Here is a 22,501-nt window from a genome sequence, read left to right as displayed (position 1 = left end):
AGGTGAACAAATACTACTGATGGCCAGGTGACATTCCAGCAAGCATTTTTAATCCAGTATATCTTCTCAATGGACAACATTATAGAAAGGGCAGTTGGGTATAATTTAGAGTGGTCAGTGTACAGCCTGTATAGCAGTACAGATTTACTATCCACTAGGAAATGGCTCCACTAACAGTCATTATTGTCTAAATAGCTAGCAACACAAGTGAGCTGGATACACTCCTGATCAAAATTTTAAGACCAACTTCAAAATTACAAGAATTTACGTTTTGCACTTAAGGAAGTTCTAAGTGGAGCTTCAAAATGCAAAAAGAAGAAATTGGAGTGGAACATGAACATTTTTGAGTAAGCAATTTACGTCAAACTACCATGAAACTGTAATAGGCTGTTCATCAGCTGATCAAAAGTTTAAGACCAAAGCCTTTAAAATCCAAAACCTTGGCAAAAATGTGGATTCAATATAGATAGATACTTTATTCATCTCCAAAAAACCGCGGACGGATTGTTGAGCAGGATAGGCAAGGCCTCTCGCAGCCCACCATTGCTGATTAGGGTGGACACAGTAAGACAGTCATTTTAAACTTCTTATATGATCCTGAGGGTTATGGAACAAAAAAGTCAAGCGGTAGGCCCAAAAAATGTCACTGGCCCTGAGCCGAAGGATCCGATTGGCTGTCCGTAAAGACAGGGGACGATCCTCGGCCCAAATTAAAGTTGTTACAGATGCCAAGTGCAGTCCAATAACCAACAGACGGTGTTATTGGATTGGAAGTGTTTAAAGCACAAAGTCTTCCAAGGCCTCGTCTTCTTCAACACGACAAAATTGCCCGTTTGGAATTTGCATGAGAGCACCAAACATGGGACATTAAAAGGTGGAAAGACGTTTTATTCTCTGATGAGAAAAAAAATGTAACCTTGACGGTCCTGATGGCTTCCAACGTTACTGGCAGGACAAGGAGATCCCACCTGAGAGGTTTTCCCTGCAGGGGCACAGTGGGGGGCACCATCATGATTTGGGGTGCTTTTACCTTCAATGGAACAATGGAGCTTCAGGTTGTGCAGAGGCGTGAAACAGCAGCTGGCTATGTGGAGATGTTGCGGGGGCATCCCTCATGACCGAAGGCCCTCATCTCTGTGGCAAAGACTGGCTTTTTCAACAGGACAACGCTGCTTTCACTTTAATGGTTGTTTGCAATAAATTGCTTTTGACAATTTTTTTTGTCTCACTCCCATTTCTTCTTTATGCATTTTGAAGCTCTACTTAGAACCTCCTTTAGCTCCAACACTGCAAAATGTAAATTCTTGCAATTTTAAAAAACCTTACATTTTTGATCAGGAGTGCAATTGTGTCTTACCAACAATAGAGCATGGTGCATGAGTGCTGACGGCCCTTGGGAACTGCGGTTCATTGCACGAAACATGAACTTCAACATGTTCTGTGCCAATCGAAGCAAAGCATGACATACTGTGGCGTGTGGTGTGCGTGTGTGTGTGTGTGTGTGCTCAGTCAGTAGCCCAGAGTGAATGCTTGGGAGATGTGACAGCATCTGCTGTGTCATTTCACTTTCACACTCGCGACTAACATTCTCAGCGGTGACATGTATTTATTATTATAATTTTTTCCAGTGGAGTGACTCTGATGCGACACTTAAGATGGCCTTTGATTTATCAAAAAGACACTTATTGGAAACACCTGACAAACCATCTGATTTGTGCATATGGAAAACATGAGCCTCCAGCCAGCAAATGTGTTTCATATACATATAAACATCTGCTGTTAACAGTTCAATGCAAATGAAAGAGAAAGTAATTATAATGGTTCAGTCATTAACTGCAGGATTAAGCAAGAACAACTTTATAGATTTCCACTGACCTTTGAGGATGGGTGGGGCATGGACTAAAGAAGAATATATTACGCACTAGTGCAGATCCAAGAATATGGTGTTTTGAACTATTAACTTTTGGTCTAATGCATGAATCTTAATGACGAATGACAACGAATCAAAAATAGGACTGTTTGGCCTTGGCAGAGTTCAGTGCTCAGGGCTATTCTAGTTCTATACAGTCATTTAAATGCCTGCCCTCTCCTGATGCTGGAAAAAAAGGTGAATTTAATGAGTTAAACAAAGCTCAGCAATTAAAAGTTAGAACAGTTTTGCAAACAAATGTCCGACTTACCCCTTGGTTTCCATTAAATGTTATCAGTGGTTGTGATGACAGGACCTGAAATGACAGGGAGATCAAAGAAAAATTAGTAAAATATCAATTCATTAATGCTGATTAAATCCTTTACAATCCATTAAGATTCTTTTCCCGTTTCTTTCACAGTCCGTGATAGTAAAAGCATGTGTGTGACAGAGAGAGCACGTAAAAAACTCAATTCACTTGTTTTATTGGAGGGAAGCACGCCAAGGTGGAGGTTGGTTGGCGTACCATAACAGTAGTTCGCCAGTAAGACTATGTATTAGCAATGGGGAGAATGTATGTAATGTGGAGAATAGTGTGTGTTTGTATGAAAGTTACATGAAAAAAAATCATTAATCGAGTACCAAAATAGGATGAATTGGATAATCGACGATTCATTGTTACAGCTCTAATCGGAACCAACTAAAGTGTTAGATTTTGAGCCGTAGTACTGTGCAAAAGTCTTATATTTGTCATTTTAGCAATGCTATAACGACCATACAGTATATGATTAGAATATCAGTATAAAACACTGGAGTGTTGTTTGTTAGTTTGCAGGCTACTTCATGGAAGATGATGAACTGACTGTTCCATTATGATTCTGAGGGGGTAGCCTGTTCCATTGATTCTGTACAGAGCTCCAGAATAACTTTTATTTATTTTGTACTAATAGCACATTGGCCCCTAACATAACATTTTAGGAGCATAAACAGAAAATTTAGGGGCACACACCAAAATTGACTTGCAAAGTAAATACAGTCGGCCCTCGTTCCGTCGCGGTTCGAACGTTGCTCCCTCACCCTATCGCGTTTTTCTAAAATGTATTAATTAATAAATGATCGCAGTTTCATGGTTGACTATGGCCTAATATTTGTCTAAAAAAATGCACATTTAAGCAAATGTTACGTATTCTTAAAATAAATTAAATACAGATACAAATACAAATACAAATGCAGTTTAAAGTAATACAATCCATTGATAAACTGTAGTCTTCACTGGCCACTAGGTGTCAATAGAAACACACGCCAGACTTGATCACCAAGGACAGGCTTTTATTATTTTATAATTATTTATCTCATAACAGGCACAGCAACAACATATTCATAAAAATAATCATTGTCGTCCTAATAACACGGGCTACAGGTGTGGCCGTATGCCAGCTAAACCTCAACTCTGAATCCCCGACGTCACTTCCAGTCCACATGTCCGGAAGACATTTATTGAAACACACATGAGCATGAGTCTTATTTATGTCTTAAATGGCTCATTTTCTCTGATTATATCTACTATATTGGGTATTATGAGTGTAAAGGTGACTATAGGAGTATTATTTCATGTCCAGAGGGCTCTAATAATAGTAAAAATGATATTTAGAAAGTCATAAACAGGTTTTCTATGCTGTAACTACAAAAATATTCAGTTTATTAGTACTGAATCCTGCGAAAATTCACTTATTTTAATATATTGCCATGTCAATGTGTGTCTGTTTTTGCCGTCTCCCAACTCCAAACAGGCAGGAAGAGGCTTCACTCTGTGCATTGGTTTTAGCGCCTTGGCGTATGTTTGTTTCTTCCATAGAACAACGGCATGAACGGAGTAAGCCATTTTGTCATTCACACATCTCTTTGTCTCGGTGGGTGGAGGCACGGCCGGTAGCATACACACAGAGTGCAGAAGAGTGTTGATTGCAACATCGTTGCATATTTTTAACAATTTTTTTATTGTACTTTTCTTAAAAGTTAAAATCTCGCCGTCTCATTCTCATAGACCCAATCTTATGTATCGTCTTGTGAACTGAGTGTCTTGTGACACGCCTAGTTAATAACTACATTGAATAATATGCAAATTATATACACATTTTGAAAAAAGGGCTATTATTTTATTGGAAAATAATATACCGTTAAGAGCCCGTAGCCCATAGAACAACTCAAATAGCCTTATATTTTTCCCCATTCATCGTTGTTTCCAAATGGTGGTGATGTGTGTGAATGCGCAAAGGTGAACTTTGATGACGTTATGCCTGAGCACTATTGTTCGTGGTTTTTTTTGGTGTCAAGTTAATTCATGCTTGCACACTGCCTGCCACCCATCGAACAACGGTGAGATAATCTTCTCCCTGGAAAACAAACTCCAGGCTCGTACATGTTTTGTGCTTTTAATTTGATTTTGTTGAAAGCTACTTTTCTGAGACTTTTGTTAGGTGTAGTCAGACAGAATGTAATGTGCTGCGCTTTTATTGTGAAGGCCGGAAGTGTGTTGTTGGTAGTCATCTTTCCTTAACGTTAAGGTTTCACAATTTTAGTGATCATCAAGACCCTCGGTTACATTGTGCTTGTGTTTGTTTTATACACAACACATTATGAATAAATAGCTTTGTTGGTATTTTTCTCCTTTCCTCTTTTTCTGGAGCTAATGTCGGTTGGCAAAGTAGCTTATTTGCGTATTACTGTCAACTACTGGGCTGAAGTGTGGAGCGGAAGCTTGTCAACAACAAAAAATATTCAATAATAATAATAAAATAAAATAGGTAAATTAACTGGTCGCATATGCACGAGTAGATGAAACATTTACTCGTAATGTCTCAAATTTTAGTTGCAAAATGCAACTACACTTGTATTTAGTCACAGTCTGGAGCCATGCTATAGTAAAGAAAATTCCTTTACGACCAGATCCATGCCAACGTGTAATGGCTACTTTCTTGGCTTGCTCACGGTAGCTCTCCTATTGATTGTTTTACTGTGTCAACATGATTGCTGTGATTAAAACAACTAAAAGTCACAGCACTACACAGGCCCGTACATGCGTTACAAAAAAGGGGCAAATTAGCAAAAACTAGCCAATGATAAAAAAAAAAATCTTATTCTCCATTTCAGCACAACAGTGACAGCGAGTACTGTGCATTTGTACACACACACACACACACACACCACAAAGAGGAAGTCAAATTGGATGTTCCTCCTCCATGTGTTTTTGCTAGTTGACAAGGCGTTCAAAAGGGAGAGCAACAAGTTCATGTGAGGGCAAGCCAATCAAGGACAACACAGACACATACCATCAACTGAACCAGTCGTTCTGTCTTCTGTCAAGCCGAGAATTATTTTTTTATTTGTGCTTCATTCTGATTATTTTTAGCAAATGTGCAACAAAACCACATCTTAGTTGGGCATCCAGTAAATGGTCACACTTCTTGTTGGCTGTGAAGTGCATTTGAAAACTAAACAAAAGGGGATTCTATTCATGTCATGGGTTGCAGTGCAAATCCTGCCCTAGCATTCCTGACAGACTAACTGCAGCTGGTTCGACAAACAGTGGCTCACTTCACCAGAAAACACCTCTTATGGCTAATAGGCTTACTAAAGCCGTTGCATGATTAATTCATTTATGATGGCCTAACGTTTAGCAGCAAATGCTGGGAAATTACAAGCACCTCGCTCACTAATAGTTGCACAAGACTTAAAAGCCATCCTGATTTTCTGTCAGATTATCTTTGTCAAGATTACGAAGCAGCAGAGGTATTGCCAAAGTACATATGCACGATCTAATGTAACTAATGTTGACTAAAACAATGATATGTTTCCTTAGAGCCTGGTGATGAGCACCAAGCATGACAAAAATCTCTCTTCACTTGTTTGCTTCATTTTTGACAGTCGCTTTTTAAAGTTGCGGGTTTTCATGACATCATGAGGGAAAAACCTCCTTCCTTATGACATGATTCCACCTGGGCCTGTCACGATAACAAATTTTGCTGGACAATAACTGTCCTACAAATTATTGTCGCTATTTGATATTACTGACATTTTTTGTAGACAATTTTTTCATTAATTATATGGCATTATAATGACAGTACATCATATCAAAAGCAATAAACATTGTACTTGGAATGTAAATCAAACAAAAAAAACACACACAAAAAAAAACAATGAAAATAAAATGGACTCTTTTTGCAAAAATGGCACTGAAATAAAAATCACAATCATAACCAAAAACAATATAAAATAGACCCTGTTTCTCTGTATCTTAAGAAAAAAACACTCCAATAAAAAGCACACACAACAACACAATAAATAAAATGGAGTATCAAGTATCTTTAAAAAATAAAAATTAAAAAAATGAACATTGGGTGTTATTTCTTAACAGGTTTAAAACGGAAACATTCCCACACTGGGGCTGTGGCATCTGGCTTACAAACCATCGCTTTTGTGCCTTCATTCATATCTCCACTTGTTTGCTCACGACGCTAACTTGTGCTCATGCTAACCTGGCGGACTTGAACTCTGTGTACTAACTCACTAGCAGCTGCACCTACTGTGACAAAGAGGCTGAATGGCTGAGAGGAGGGTTCACTCTCTCCGTTCATTCCAATAGAAGAGAACCAACACGCCCAGAAACTATTACGATTAGACTAGTAGTATTTATACAAAGTGTTTTCAAGTTCCTTGGTCACATGTGCGTTAAAGCTACAGAACAAAATCCATGATTTTTTCATATTAAAAATTTATATAAAATAATATAACTTAAAGTTTAAAACAAAGAGGTGTACATGATATTACTAAGTGATTTGGAGTGCTTAGGTCACATGACCTGCAAGCTATTAAAATCTTAAATTTTTATGTTAAAAATTCATATAAATCTAATAAAAGATAAAGTTGGAAAAAATGGGCGTGCAAAATACTTGTAGGACAGGACTAATAATTTGACATGGTTATATATCAGTTGATGGTTTGATTTAGATAGATTGATTGATTAAAGTTTAACGACACTATCAACACAAAGTGTTATGTAAGTTTCTGGACCTTAATATGTGAAGATATTAATGACAAAACCTGTTTCTCGGGAGTGTAATCTATCAATTTAATTAGGGAGTGGAGCTTGTAAGATAGAAACTGTGATCTACTTTACCAGGAAAAATTCCCTACTCTTTTCAAACAGAAAAGTACGGTAGGTTCTTTAATGTTCAAATGGTGTGGCTTTTCTTTATATGGGACGGCGGCTTAAAGTCTCCTCTGTAAGACTACTTGTAGATACTGAATAAAATGGCCTGCCAAAGGGCCTGTTTCCATTATCTAAAACCTAATAAAAAGATTTATTTCTTTAAGAAACTCTATGATGCATGATCGTGGAACTTCGCTGAACAAGGTTTTCAGATCAGGTACATTATAAAAATTGACACGGATGTGAGCAAACTCAATGCATTCAAGAAGAATATGTTTAACTGAGTGTACTATTACATGATAGACAACGGGGAGGATTTTCTGCTGCAAGTAAATAGGAGTGTGAGAAGCGAGAATGACCAATTCGAATACGAGTTAGCACAGCGTCTTCCCGTCGCTTAGCTAACGGGATTGTAGTATGTGGTTCAATTCTAGGCTGATGTTGGTAGAGTTTGTTACCGGGATTTAAATCGTTCAAATAATCGATTATCATGACAGGCCTTTTACCACCTCTTACTTGCTCCTCGCTAGATGAGCCCACTCCATGTATACACACACCACTTCACAGACAACAGCCTTGTAAAAATAAACCCAAAAGTTTTTCAAGGCTTTGCTACACATCTTAAAATAAAGCCTAGAGCTCTGCCAACTATCAGTCAGTCAGCTACAGATGTAGGAGCTGTAAGTTTGATCATTTTTGTTTTCTTCAGCAAGTAGGCTCATCTAGCAAGATGTTGCTGTTAAAATGTGACTATACTGTTAGCACTACAGCTCAAATAGCTATGCTAGTGTCCTTTAGTCCCACTCCCTAATCTTACATTGTTGTATGCAATACAGGTTAGGTGCCTAGATTTTCTGCTTGGGGGTGCGGGTGACGCAAACACGCACGCACACACACCGGCTGTAATGTGAATGCTCCTCTACAGCTACATTTGGGGTGCACACATGCATGTGCATGTGCATGTGCACAGAATATATGTGTATGTATGTGTGGTGGGGAGACATGGTGCATGCACGCACGCAGTCGACTGTATTCCAATCATGCCTCCTCAGTTATCGTAAATTCACGAGTATACCACCTGAATATAAGTTACACTCTCCAAATATAAAGAGAAAAACATTTTGTACATACGTATATTGGCCCTACATGCAGTGTGAAGGTAACGTAATGTCATGTCTCATCAATGTAACATTACTGATGCGTAGTGACCAGAATACCACATATTTAAAAAGAATACCACTGTCTTTCAATATGCCATAGTCAACCATGAAACAGGGATTATTTACAGTCAAACCTGTCTTAGCAGCCACCTTTATAGAACGACCACCTGCCTATAGCAGCCACTGAAAAATCTCCCCCAGCAAATTTACATGTTATAGACCCTGTGTATAGCAGTCACCTGTCCAACGCAGCCAGCGGCCACCCATTTTGTCTCCCTTGGTCAATATCTGACTGCATATAGCGGCCAAATTACCAACTCAAGTAGAAGCTTCATGCACAAAAAAGTTTTGTTTTTCAATCAATGAAGCCGTCGTGTGTAGACTTTAATTACTGAGTCCTAGCTCAGTCACAATCATTCACAAGATCGACACAAACTGTCAGTTGTTCCACATAAAAAAGCCGTCTTCTTTTGGCCTTGCTATTTCCTGGTCAAACATGTAACTTTAAGAGCATTTGCACCAAAACATTACAGCGAATTAGGCTGGGAACAGGAAGTGCTCCCAGCGACGCTACAATAAAAAAAAAAAAACATACGCTAGCATGCATGCGGCAGCGGAAGCAAAACTGAGTTGGGTTGTACTTAATTGAAGTATTTTAGAATGTACTCACGTTATTTTTCATCAATCCTCATCCACAAATCCATCAAAGTCCTCATCTTCTGTATTCGACACAAAAAAAAGCCGTCTTCTTTTCCGTTCGTTACTAGTCTGTTAACTTGTCAGTGTTATTCAGCTCCGAAGCAAAGAAGGAAACTTCTCCTGTTGCTTCTGCCAACTTTATTTATTGAACGCGGCCACCAGACAGCAGCTCAGAACATACACACACACATCTCTCAGCATCGTCTCTACTTCCTGCTTGCCCACAAGGCAAAGGTTAAACAAGCCCCACTACATAGCTGTCCAGCAATGCCTGTAAGAAATGACACTGTTTATTTCCTGGTGTGCACTGGTCAATACTGTAATGCCGCTTGTTGTGGGGAAGGAGAGACTCACGTCGCCGATGCACTTTAATGGCTTTATTAACAGCGGAGAACACTGCAGGACTTTACATCCACGCCAACATAAACACATTTCCCAACTCTCTCGAAACTCACAGCTAGCGCTGAGGCTAGCTCTCCTGCTCGGGACGCCCACCGTCACTTCTCGTCACTTCCTGATGAACTAAAGCTGTAATGACACTGCCGTATAAAAAGTAAAATATTAAAAACAAGCGTAAGACATTACTAGCACAGCTTTGTTCTGTGGGTCGTGGATATATTCTAGCAGTTATTATTAAGCCTCTAGCTTCCTTTTAGTAAGTAAAAACCTTGGCTATGATTTCACTACATTGTCATGTAGACCTACAAAGTACACTTGGAAGAACAAGAGGTGAATAAATGTATTGCAACTGATGTGAAACTGATGAGGGGTAGGATTAAATAAGCTGTGCTTCTTCCTACTCCTTTTTGGACATGCAAAATTGTGAATTGTACTATGTGATGTGCTACTGTTTGACTCATGCATGTTTAGGATTAAAACCATGAACCATGAACCATGATAATAACAAGCCTAGTAGTGCTGTACAACTTTTATCCGCAGTCCGCAGTGCCCTCTACTTGTCAACATTATTATTATTTTTTTCCCTTTTTTTTTTCTTTTTTTTCCTCTACTGGTCAACATTCAAACTGTACGCCAACCTGTCTATAGAGGCCACCTGTCTATAGCGGCCACTTTTGCAGACTCCCTCTAGTGGCTGCTATAGACAAGTTTGACTGTACCAATTAATTTGTGAAAAACTGTAATAGAGTGAGGCAGCAATGTTTGAACCGTTATTAATACTGTAACTTAATAACTTTAAGAACAAAATTTTAATTTGCAGGATCACAAATGCTGAACCTGGAATATGCGGAGGATCCACTGTAATAGAAAGCAATAAATGAGTCCACTAAGTCAAAATAAAGATGTGTCATTTAATGAATGTAATTGCTCCTCCACACGCCATACAGAGAGAAAATGACAAGTTGCAAACGCACGACCATGTAGAGAAAGAAATAACATGCCATCATATACAAAATACATAACATAAATAATCTAAGGGATCCTCAAACTACTTCTGTTCTAATCTGGCTCTACATAAAAAATAAAATTTAATTAACTTGGAGGTAGGGGGCGCACCTTCCTCCAACAGAATGGTAGGGGTAATGGTAGGGCAAAACAGCATGCTCCCAGTAGGGGTTACTTAACACTTTAAACTGTCTAAATTCCAGTGTCAAGGCCAGATTTTCAACAACACCCTTCCAATTCACTATTGTGGGATCTCTGACACTTAACTACAATTGTTGAAAAATTCTAATGTAGGACCTTTAATATTGTGACACATTTAAAAATGCTTTGATTTTTTTTTTTTTTTTTAGCACTTGTGGGTGTTTTTACACAAACTGTGTCAATATTCGGATCACACTTGATACAGAGCACTATTAGGTCATATTTATGCACACATGATTCATTTTCTCATTCACACTTGTCCTGAACTCTTCACACTTGCAACACCAAGAACCTATCCAAGAGCACCAGACCTTTCATGGAGCACCACTTTTAGCACATCCAGTCCACTCCACGCCCCCCTACTCCTGCTGCCGCTGCTGCCTCCCAGCACCCAATGCCAACATAGTGCTACCATCAGCCCATTCATTTGAATAGGTTGCTGACATGTCACTTTTCTGTGGGACCTGATCCCAGAATGTTCCACTGAGCTAACCTTAGAGACAGAGTACAGGTTGGGACCGTTGGCAGCTTATGTGCACTCCAGTCCTGTAGGTGGCGTAAGTTGACAACTGACAGACAGATGAAAGAGAGAAGAAACGCCCATCCACAGAACAATAACACAATAGAAACTAAAGTCAGGGTTTTGTGCACCAAAGTGAACTGTGGCGCTTGCTGAAAATAACCTAGTGGCAACCTCTGTTGTACAAAATTAGGTATTTATTAAAGATCAACCTGAATAAACATTTTATATCATTATTCCTGTGACCAAAATGATCTACATATTGTTCAAATGTGACAAAAATGTGCTTGTATTTTGACAGTAGTCTTCTTTGCCGGCACAGAAATATCTTGGTGGGCGTTGATTGGCCTAGCACTGTAACACGTGCATCTGAGTTGAGTTGAGGTATTCATTTGTTCAAAAGGACACAGCTGGAGGTTAAGTGGGGATGATTTTCAGGCAAATGCCCAAACTCAACCGTCACTGAGCTGACTGGGGCATTTACAATCAAAAAAACATTGCACAGACTTTTCACGCTTATCAGCATTTTCCAGAGAGACACTAGCATAGACTGTCTTGGCCAAAGTCCATCCTATTCCCTACTGATCTATTCATTCTATGCTAATTCAAGATAAGGAATCTTTAAGCCATGAGGTCTAACCATTGATTGTTTCATCAGTACTCCCCTAATGAGTGGCATATCATCATTCAAGGCTAACCCTGTGTGTGCGCAAACTTGTTGACATACTGCTTTAAAGTCTGAAAGTGTGACGTATGCGCCGACAGATCACTTTCTGTGGGTCAGGGCGTCCGTCTGCCCCATGCAGTAACACCACAGGTGATGTGATCAACTGGTGGGAATGTTGCCACGCAAGACCGAGGAGCGCCGTGACATTTCGAGTCATATTTGGCCCCAGCGGGTATATGGTCATCCCCGTCGACGCGTCCCATGAGCTGCTGAAACTGGAGAGTCAGCATTCCTTAAATAACCATTGCAGTGGCGCAGGCCAAGCAGCTTCAAACTGCAAACCCTGTGTCTCCATATCACTACAAGAGGGGACGATAGAGGCTTATTGGAATATACAGAAAAGTCTAGATTTACAGCAAAACAAAAGTGAAAGTGAAGCCAATGACTGACAAACACTAAGGAATGAAAACACATTATGTCTCTCATGCATTCCATGGGAGTGCAGACCTACACCAAGGCCAAAATATTGTTTGGATGAATCCCGTACATCTTGCAAATCTGTCAAAGACGTATGCAGTAGTCACTGCAAAATGCCAAAAAGTTCCTTGTCATGTAGCAACAAAAGGTTTTGTGGAATAACTTGTATTGCAATACAGTGGAACCTCGATTTTCCAACGCCCTGATTTTCTTATGATTCGGTTTTTGATGAAAAATTTTGCCTCAATTCTCATACTGTCTTGGTTATCGTACAATATTTCCCATAAACTGTATTTTTTACGTTAACTCTTGTGTCACATAAAGGCGTGGACGAACTAAATCCCAACATTGCTTGTTTATTCAGCCTTCTTGGATCAGACGCAAACAAAACACCAAATTCCGTCATACTTAGTTTACACAATCATTCATCATCTACTATCTACCATTTGCCTGCGTATCATTCCATGGACTTAAGTGCCCAGACAAAGAATCCCATGTATTTGTGACTTAGTCATGTCCTGTTATTAATACACTGCGTGAGTCCAACTGTGTTCGCAATGTGTCTTTATAATGAAATGTGCCTGCTCGTATGCTCTCAACCCCCCTCCCGGAAGTCATTGTCCCCCAACTGTATCGCCTCTCTATAATGTCATCGCCGGCTGACTCTGTAGCTCTTTGCCAACTACGACAGTTACGCCACAAGTCGCTGCTTTTTGGTTTGAGTACAGCTGCAAAATAACCCACCATGGGGCTAAAAAAAAAGGTGCAAGTGCCAGCACTTTTATTTGGAAGGTGAGAAACACTATTGAATTCAAGAAATAACCCATAGCAAGGTTTCAGTTGTCGTACGATTTGGTTTTATACGGACCCTTGGTAATGACAAAAACCAAGGTCCACTGCACATTTTTTTCCCTTACCCAAAGTGACTCCTCGTACAACCCCCACACGTTATATTGCTGGATTTGTGTCGTTGGTGAGCAGAGCGGTATTTACATTTGGTAACATTCTGTGTAACTATGGTGACGTTGGATGAATCAGTAGATTAGGAACAAACCTTGAGGGGTGGAAAAACAGGAGCACGTGCTTCTTTCTCCAGGCTAGCCATGCAGCAATGCACTTAATATTGCAATCTGTTCACACTAGGGATGTTCCGATCCGATCTTCAGGATCGGGATCGGCTGCCGATCCGCTGTATTTTGAAGATCGGATAATATCGGCTTCAGCCACGAGTTCGGGCCAATCCGGTTGACTCTGGGCCACACTCCAATACGGTAGATACGTAATGCGCCTACAAACTGGTTGCCACTCGACTCCCGCCACCCGCAAGAACAAGAAAGTGCAACACCACCATGCACATGTCCACGGTGTACTATGGTGAAGTTAGTTTCAGGTTGCACGTCGGATATTTGGCTCCGAAGCTACAGTGGTAGTTTGCCCTCACTGTGCCCGGACTGCTGTGTCATTGTGTGGGGAGCTCGCACACAATGGCGGAGCTATGTGGTGGCCAATGGTGGCCGTGGCCACCCCTTGGTCACTCTCCGGCCACCCCACTGGCCAGCTAGACATTTCAGGTATCAACTTATTGGCACCCCTATGTGAGTAATGGTCTCACCTTGGCCACCCCAATGAAAAATGTCTGTCTCCACCACTGCTTGCACGGGAAGTGCTGCTCTAACCGCTGGTTGTTTACACTAGGGACCTTCAATAAATTACTATTGCGCTGAAGAGAGTTTGTTTAAAAAAAAAAAAAAAAAAAAAAATCATATATTCTAAATCACACCACAAATTGATCTATAACCATGTAAAATGATTAGTCCTACCCTAAAAGTATTTTGCATGTCCATTTTTTCCAATTTTATCTTTTATTGGATTAGGGACGGTTTTCTCTGGGTACTCCGGTCTCACATTCCAGAAACATGCAGATTCGGTGAACTGCCGACTCTAAATTGTCCATAGGTATGAATGTGAGAGTGAATGGTTGTTTGTCTATATGTGCCCTGCGATTGGCTGGCGACCAGTCCAGGGTGTACCCCGCCTCTCAGCCAAAGTCAGTTGGGATAGGCTCCAGCATACTCCTGCGACCCTAATGAGGATAAACGGCATAGAAAATGTATGGATGGTTGGATTAGGGACCAAACTCAGAGGTTTATTACAAAACCCAAACAATATTGTTGGTCGTGCTGTGTAACAAAATTTAAGTTCATTCAACAATACTTTGGTTGCATTATTTTTAATGCTTTGAAAAGCTATTTTCATAACCATATTAAATTCCACAAATTCATGTTTGTAACAAAAGCTTATTAAAAAAAATAATAATAATAAAAAATTGGATTGGTACCGGGTCGGAACGAATGGGCAAGACTATAAAAAAATCGTATCGGAAGCCAAAAAATGTGGATCAGGACATCTCTAGTTCACACATTTCCATTCTTTAATTAATGAAGTTAATAATAAGGGGCTAACCACACGGCAAGGCTTTCAGGTCAAACGGCAAAGTATATGATCATCCACACGGAAACGGCGTTCTGGGTGCTCTGAAACGGTATCTTTTTAAAAACAGCTACCAGTGTGAAAAAATCTGAAAACGCCAGCTTGTTGTTTTCGTATAGACGGCCGAACCACTGGTTTTCCAGAAACGAGGACATCACCCTTCAGTCGCCATCACATGACCAGAAGTGAGCTTTGACAACAAAAGAACATAATATCTGAATATTTCGACGAACATGACTCATCCCAGTCGACATTCTCCTGATATTTTGTGTTTTTTTCTCCCAAATCACTCATAAAAGTAATTCTGTAAGTCTAGATGAGCCTTAGAAAACAGAAGATGATGGACTTACGTGGGTTCTTTCTTCTTCTGCAGTTTGGTGTGTCACGTGGTTCTGTCTGCGTGTCTGTTTACAGCGCCACACGTTCTCGGCTGGATGCAACTATTTACTAAACCAGCACAGTGTGGACGCAATTTTTTTTTCAACCCGCCAAAAAATAAAAAAATTTAAAAAATATCCAAGGAACTGCTCGTGTGGCCTAAATGTCACGGTCTGGAGATTCATGAATGCTGTCGGCACTGGCGAGCTGCGAGGTTCACTGAAGGAAATTCCAACATGTACTGCGACATTCTGAAGCAAACTGGGTTGCACAGCAGTTTTTCAACATGGTAAAGAGCCCAAACAAGTGCCAGTGTTTCCTCTAGCATTATATTAAGGGAGCGCCCTGGCCCCCAAATGGCACTCCCCGCCCCGTCAAGAATGTCCAGTTAATTTAATTTAAATTTTCTAGACAATTTCTATACATTAATTTAAGGATACATTTCATACAGAAAAGGTAGATACAGTATCTTGTTCTTTTATTAAACAAACAAAAAGCCTAATATTATTTATCTTATTTAAACAACTGCATGTCATTTCTGTCTTTATGTGGTCGACAGTTTACTCATTTATTAATTAAATAACATGTTTTTATTCTGGCTTTGTGGAGTCTGCTTTCTATTATGGATGTTTATGAAATGTAACTGGAGGATCGCTTGCGTTTGTGTCAGTTTCATCAGCCCAATCTCCCCAACCAACAGACTCATGCGCACGGGCACACGCACAGGCTCACACACAGGCTGTTCACGTGCATGTATGCCCCCGAATGCAGCTGTAGAGGAGCGATCGCATTACAGTTGGCTTCACTGCACGCGTGCATGTGTTCAATACTACGGATGCTCCGATCAGGGTTTTATGCTACCTATTCCGATACCAATCATCCAGGACTGAAATCGGCCAGTACCGTATCACTGGTGAACCTTCCAGAGGATGACGCGCCTTCTTTAAGGAGACGTTGGACGTGAGAGTACATTGGTGGAACTTCCAGGTACGTGATAAAGCACTCAGCGAACTCGTTGTCTTCCACTGCTGAGAAAGGCTGGTCATCTTGTCCGATGAATTCAATTATTTTTCGGGTTCTTAGCTTAGCCTTCTGACTGTCACGCACATACGCGCGAGTGTTAGCTACATGACTGCGTTAGCTGCTGTCTGAATTCTGATCACATCGTGAGTCTCGAAAACTCACCATACTGTCAACTGTTTGATCTTCAAATGCCGTATTCCAGCTTTTTAGCTTGCTAGTCCTGCAAGATAGTTTCCGTGGCATGTGTTGGTAATTAAGTTCCACACGGCAGACATGATTGCCATTGTTTTGTGGGAGTGGAAGGTGGGAGGACGACGCTGCTAAAGACATTAGTTACATCAAGACTACACTGCATGAAAGGATCGCTGCGGCCTACAATAGTGCTAGCCACAGGTATCGGCTTTTATGATCGGCTTTGAAAGGCATTAATCGGCATTTGCAGATCTCATGATTTTTCACAGAAATCGGCCTATACTGACTGGTGGCCGATCAATCAGAGCACCCCTATTGAATACAGTACATTACGGCACACCATTTAGATAAACACCCCTCAGATATTTGTCATTTTTGTACAATAGCTCAAGGGTTTTTTCACAGAAAAATGACTGCCAGACGGAAGGACTGACAATATCAAAAGTGCACATGCTAATTCTTTGAAGGACAACTTTAATTATGATGTCAGTTTTAAAGAATGTGCACGTCAGCAATCTTATATCCTACCACAGGACAAAAGATGGGCCTGCATGAAGTTAAAACATGAACAACTCATCTCACACCAGTGTGATAAAACAGCTAAGCTTGTCAAAATAAGATCATTACACAGTAAGGACAGGAAATACTTTTACACCAACGACAAGAACACTACAGTTTGATCAGAACTCGCCGTGAGCTTGATGTCACTGTGTCAGGTTTTTGCTTCTGTCACAGCCGTTTAGAAGACAAAGACGAGCTCTGGGCTAATGCTTCGTGTCGCTCTAGTCCAGTCTGTCGTCGAGACGTAACAAGAGAGCAACCAGCTGAGTGTCACGTCTCAAACAGGAAGCATCTAACACCCCTGTCCTGACTGTTGCGTATTCGACATAACCACCAATACTCAAATCTATTTCATATTATTAAGGAGCCTTGCAGAGTCTTTGTATCCGGAACTACATAAAGCTTTACTATACATTTATTAATACTAATTCAAATACTAAATTCATAGTTAAACAACTGGTACACTAGTGCTTGTATGGTCTATATTATAGAAGGCAAAGAGATAAATTGAGGTGCAACTTAGCTGACCTGCTTTTAATATGCAAATGTACTCTAGGGAAATAATGTGCTAATCAGTTTTTAGACAAAAAATGTCAAAGTTTGATAAAAAATATGCTTAAGAAAATTAATCTGGGCTGTAATCAGCAACTACAATGGATTTTTCCTCATTCCTTTAGTCAAAATACAAGTCAATTTTTTTTCAGCATTAGCCTTTGCAGTAGAAGAGGAGGAAAACACCCATTCATTCAAGACAGTGCATGATATGCTACATTCATTCCACATTCTAAACAGGCTAGCTAAAAGAAACACACCAACTAAGAAATATGGCATTTTGAGTTCTTCCCATTCCCCTTCTGTTGTCGCACATAAGTGACCACTATCCTTCTTGACCCATCCAGAGACCCATACAGCCACAGTGTGTCTAGCAGTAATGCGCCGATCCACATATTTTCACTTGCAATCCAATCTTGAATTTGGATATCTGCTGATATCGATATCAGAGCTATGTTTGCTTTAAAATTATTATGACTAGGAGCTGTCTTCGCACATGCACTGCAGCCCTCCTCCTCCTCAATTGCGCTGCTCGCGCACACACGCACACACAGCTCAATCTGATGCGTTCACGACTTCATGGACAGTCGGACCACACAAAACTTTTAACAAAACTTCCAGTTCGTTACATTATTAGTATTGCTGACTATGTGTGAGGCTGTAATAAACTTCTCTCTACAGGCAAGTATGATATTAATACTGTGTGGCTATGAATGCATCAGGCAGAGCACTTGTGTGTGTGTATACAGTATATGTGTGTGCAGCGCAAGTGAGGGGGAGGAGGGCTGCAGTGCATGTGCGGAGACAGCTATGTTCGCTGATACTGTTTTGGATATTTTTGGGGATATTCTTCTAGCTACGTTTGCTGACAACAACAAGCTGACAACATTAAAAGCACAGACATGGCTCATGGATCGTAAATCTCTGAAGGTTCCGATACAGATATTGGATTGGATTGGCCCAATTCTGAATGTCAAGTGCCGTTCATTAAGTATTGTACCACTGAGATTGATAGACCCAATGAATGGGCTAAAAAAACAAAACACAGCAAAAACAACACAATGGCGAAAAATCGTCATGGTGCCCTGCACATATTTTGTCTACAAAAACAAACATTTGGAAAGCACATTACTGAAATTAGAAAAACAAAATAATGCTTGCAAGAGTAGCTTCCAAGCTAGCCTTTTTAATGCAAGCTAATTTTTTACTAACACAACTACCATGACAACATTGTAAAAAGGCGTTATTCTTTTGGTACAAAATTGTACAGCTACAACAAAATTAGAGCCCGACCAACATGGGATTTTTGGGGCCCATATCGATAAAAAGCAGATATCCAATATATCAACCAATATATGAAAAAAAGAGCCTTGATATACACAGGATATATACTGTACATGAACACATATTCTCATTACACCCACAATACGATTCAACACAAAGAAGCAGAAGACTACCAAATGAAAATTCTGAAGTGTAATTCGTAAAACTGTCACCATAAGGACATGCCTCTTTGTAATTTACTTTTAGGTGTTGCCACAAATTTGTAGTGTTCTTTGCTTTGCTGGTGATGGAGCCCTGGCTAACTTGCACACTGCACATGTTGACTCTAGCGTAACACCTCCACACCTTACTCTTCCCCTCTGTCTGGCTAATGAAAATATATACATTCAGTGCAGTTTTGGTAATTAGCCTACAGTTTGATACGATAGTTGAGCATTTTAAAATAAAAACAAGTGGCTGCACTGGGCTGAAAGTGATAATACATAGGCTAACGTGAAGTGTTTTTCAACTAATACATTATGTGTTTATAAAAAGGCTAAGCGCATACAAAATGGGTGGATGGATGTTCACAAAAACATCTTAGCAATATCAATTAGTCATATTTACGGTACTAGCTATTGAAAAAGTTATATCTGCAGCCACTGAGTATTTATAAACAGCTGCTGAAAACAAATGCTGAAGCAAACATTAAAAAGTGGAGAAAAAAAAAGCTGACTACAAACAAAGTAAGAAAATAATCAAAACATGCATCACGTTACTAGACTTAATACAAGGGACTACACATTTTAGGTAACGATGTAGCTGCTTTCAAAACATGCAATTTATCAACTAAATACATTACTTGGTACATTTTCAAAATGATTTGAATGAAGACATTAACCTATGAATGTATGAGCCCCTGGAAATCCTGCATGGAAGTATGCATATCACAATGCATATTTGTATTTCACTTTAAAACACTGTACAGTGTTAGATAATAGTGGACATGTGAATTAACAGCAACTTATACGACGTTAATGTGCTGTATTACCCTCTCTAAAACTTGCCAGGTTGTTCTCCTTGACGGGCAATGACAGCGTGGCACTAAAATGTAGTGTTATATTGTTTTACAAAGTCACAGCTTACCAGCTTACTTAAAAAAGTTTAAGTCGTCTCTTCCTACAGCGGACTGAGTGAGCAGAGCAGCAGAGGGAGAGTGCTGCTCTGTGTGAGGGGGGCGGGGCCAGGCACAGGGAGGAAGCGACTGCATCGCAGCAAAAAAAAAAAGTTATACATCGGCTGCATTTTCACCGATATTGATTAATCGGTGATATGTCATAAATCAGCCCGATATATCGGCCCACGGGCTCTCGACAAAATGGTCAAAATGTTATTTTGATGCTATTAAATTCGCCGCCAACTTGGCAACTATGATATATTAGACAAGGGGTCACCAACACAGTGCCCGTGGGCACCAGGTAGCCCCCCACGACCACATGAGGCGCCCACAGGCCTGCTTTTCATTCAGGTTTTCGGTTAATAATGTGAGAACACTAGAAAGAAAAGTATTCTGAAACATAAAATGTGAGTTGTGGATACCAGCATTTTGTGACTGTTTTGGTAAAACAAGCATATTTGATTTGTTTGGGTTGAAATAAGGTATGAAAATCATTTCCACAAAAATGAGTAGCTCGTGGCCATTTTCATTTTCTAAAAGTAGCTCTCACAAGAAAAAACCTTGGTGACCCCTGTATTAGACTTTCTGCTGAAACCAAATTTACGACAATATCGTGAAAAGGAGTTCTTTTGACGACAACAAGTTCTGCCCCAACTCAGCTTTAATAATAAAACTGTAAAAAGGCTTTATTTCGATGCCCCCAAATATTTGGTTAACTTGCCAGCGTTATTTTCACACTTCAACATTTTCATTCAAATTTGTCATCCAGCTATGACAATATCGACATTTTTTGTATTATTGTGTAATCAAATTACTTGCAAACTCAGTTACGATGACAATGACGGAAAATAGGTGATTTTATCATCACAGCTACTATGACAATATATCAAATAAACTTCTTTTGACACAAGCAAATTCTTTGCCAACACAGCTATTACGATAGCAAGAGCTTTTCTTTTATATGGATTTTTTTTTTACCTATCAGCTCCTATGACAATAAAAGGACTTGTCGGGACACCACCAAATTCCTCTCCAACACAGTTATTATATTATCGTAAAATGCATTATTTTTGAAACGATCAAATTCTCCGTCACCTCGTCTTCTATGACATTATCGTAAAAAAGCGTTCTGACTGCAACACATTTTTCGGCAACTTGTCTCCTATGATGTTATTGTAAAAAGGTGTTGTTTTGTGGCTATCAAATTCTTCGCCAACTCCTCTACTGTGACAATACCATAATCAGCATTCTATTGACGCTAACAAATTATTCGTCAACTCCGTGACTACGCCAATATTGCAATAAAAGGCGCCGAGAGGGTTCAATGTGACAAAAGGGAAGCTTATTAGCCATGACAATTAATACCTGTAGTCTGCTGGGTCTTATAGTTGGACAGTGGGGGCCTGTACACAAGATAAGGCCTCCTTCTCCTGACCAGCCATGTTTTCCCTGTCAAATATTTATAGAGGCTGAAATATTAGAAGGCGATTCTCACTTCAGCAGTAGCAACCCACAGAGACATTTCCACTGATTCCACCCTGGGAATGCCTCTTGTTAATCAGCATTGACAAAAAAAGGTTTATAATTCATTTCCATTATTTTTATTGTAACTTAAAATAGAAGGTTGATAGCTGCTTCACTATATTGTTTTGACAGCTTAACAAACTTTCTGGAAACTGCACTTAACACAACTTGGGCATCTTTAGTTTGACGATTAATGGGGAAACAACATCCAATTAAAATACAATTTGAGTAGTCCGGTAGAGGGTTCCACTAAAGTCTGGGTGTAGCGACCAGAAAAGCAAGAGATATCTCACACAACCAGGCTAATGGGGAACTACAGGCTGGACCTAGCTTTGCGTGGCCATCAGTCAGGACTCAAGAGTGAGGTTAGCGATTTGATTGGAGTGACCCCCCACTACCACTCCCACCACCACCACCACCACCAGCACCAGCACCAGCACCAGCACAGCCGCCGCCTGTCACAACCGCGAGGGCACACTTCCCCCCAAAGAATGTCTCGTTTGGCGGCCACCCGGTCTTACCTTGCCACTCTGGTAGCCTTCGAAGGCTCTCAGCGAGCTGTCAGTGAGTTTGACATGAAAGACGGAGACATTGCTGCCGTTGCTCACTCTTCCACAGGACAGCCCGTAGCACTGCTCCTCTTTCAGCGCCGCCATCTTTTCTCGCCGTTCCCCAACATGCGCGCACACACACACGCACGCACACGCATTTGTGCCGTAAATGGACAATTCCCGTTTTTTTTTTTTTTTTTTTCCAATTTGAGGGTTACTCAAATACAGTCGTCATTTAGTGAACAGGACGGTAACATTTCATGACACTCCCACATCGAAAGAAATTGAGTTTGTAAATTAACAGACATTTTAATTTTAAGTTACATACAGCGCAAATCCACTTATGTTACATATTATTGCATAGTAATGTAATATGACAAGACTCCAACGTCGATATGAGACACGTGCGCAGTCCATTTAGAAATTCACTTGTCAAACGCGTTGTTTTATGCCATGTGTGTAGCCCTCACTATAATGATTACGGTAATAGTGGTTTTACGGGAGACGGGCCGTTCATATTTTGTTTACCGTAATGCAGGATATA

At 40.1% G+C, this 22,501-nt stretch overlaps 1 protein-coding gene across 2 annotated transcripts in view; it reads right to left on the bottom strand.

The window, feature by feature from the left end:
• ell (elongation factor RNA polymerase II) overlaps positions 1–22,204 on the bottom strand; it is a 47,843-nt gene extending 25,639 nt beyond the window's left edge. Inside the window, exons 1-3 of one of the 2 annotated variants that reach the window (XM_054790015.1) lie at positions 21,928–22,029; positions 2,181–2,225; positions 1,876–2,095 (exon numbers count right to left, since the gene is read on the bottom strand). In XM_054790015.1, coding sequence (XP_054645990.1) covers positions 1,876–1,896 — 21 coding nt within the window. In that variant the 5' untranslated portion in view covers positions 1,897–2,095; positions 2,181–2,225; positions 21,928–22,029. Of the gene's footprint in view, positions 1–1,875; positions 2,096–2,180; positions 2,226–21,927 lie in introns of both variants that reach the window. The other variant, XM_054790014.1, reaches the window with a different exon arrangement.
• Positions 22,205–22,501: the final 297 nt, after the last annotated feature.

Source organism: Dunckerocampus dactyliophorus, chromosome 10 (genome assembly GCF_027744805.1).
Source record: "Dunckerocampus dactyliophorus isolate RoL2022-P2 chromosome 10, RoL_Ddac_1.1, whole genome shotgun sequence".
Taxonomy (NCBI): domain Eukaryota; kingdom Metazoa; phylum Chordata; class Actinopteri; order Syngnathiformes; family Syngnathidae; genus Dunckerocampus; species Dunckerocampus dactyliophorus.
This window is presented reverse-complemented; position numbering and strand designations above follow the sequence as displayed.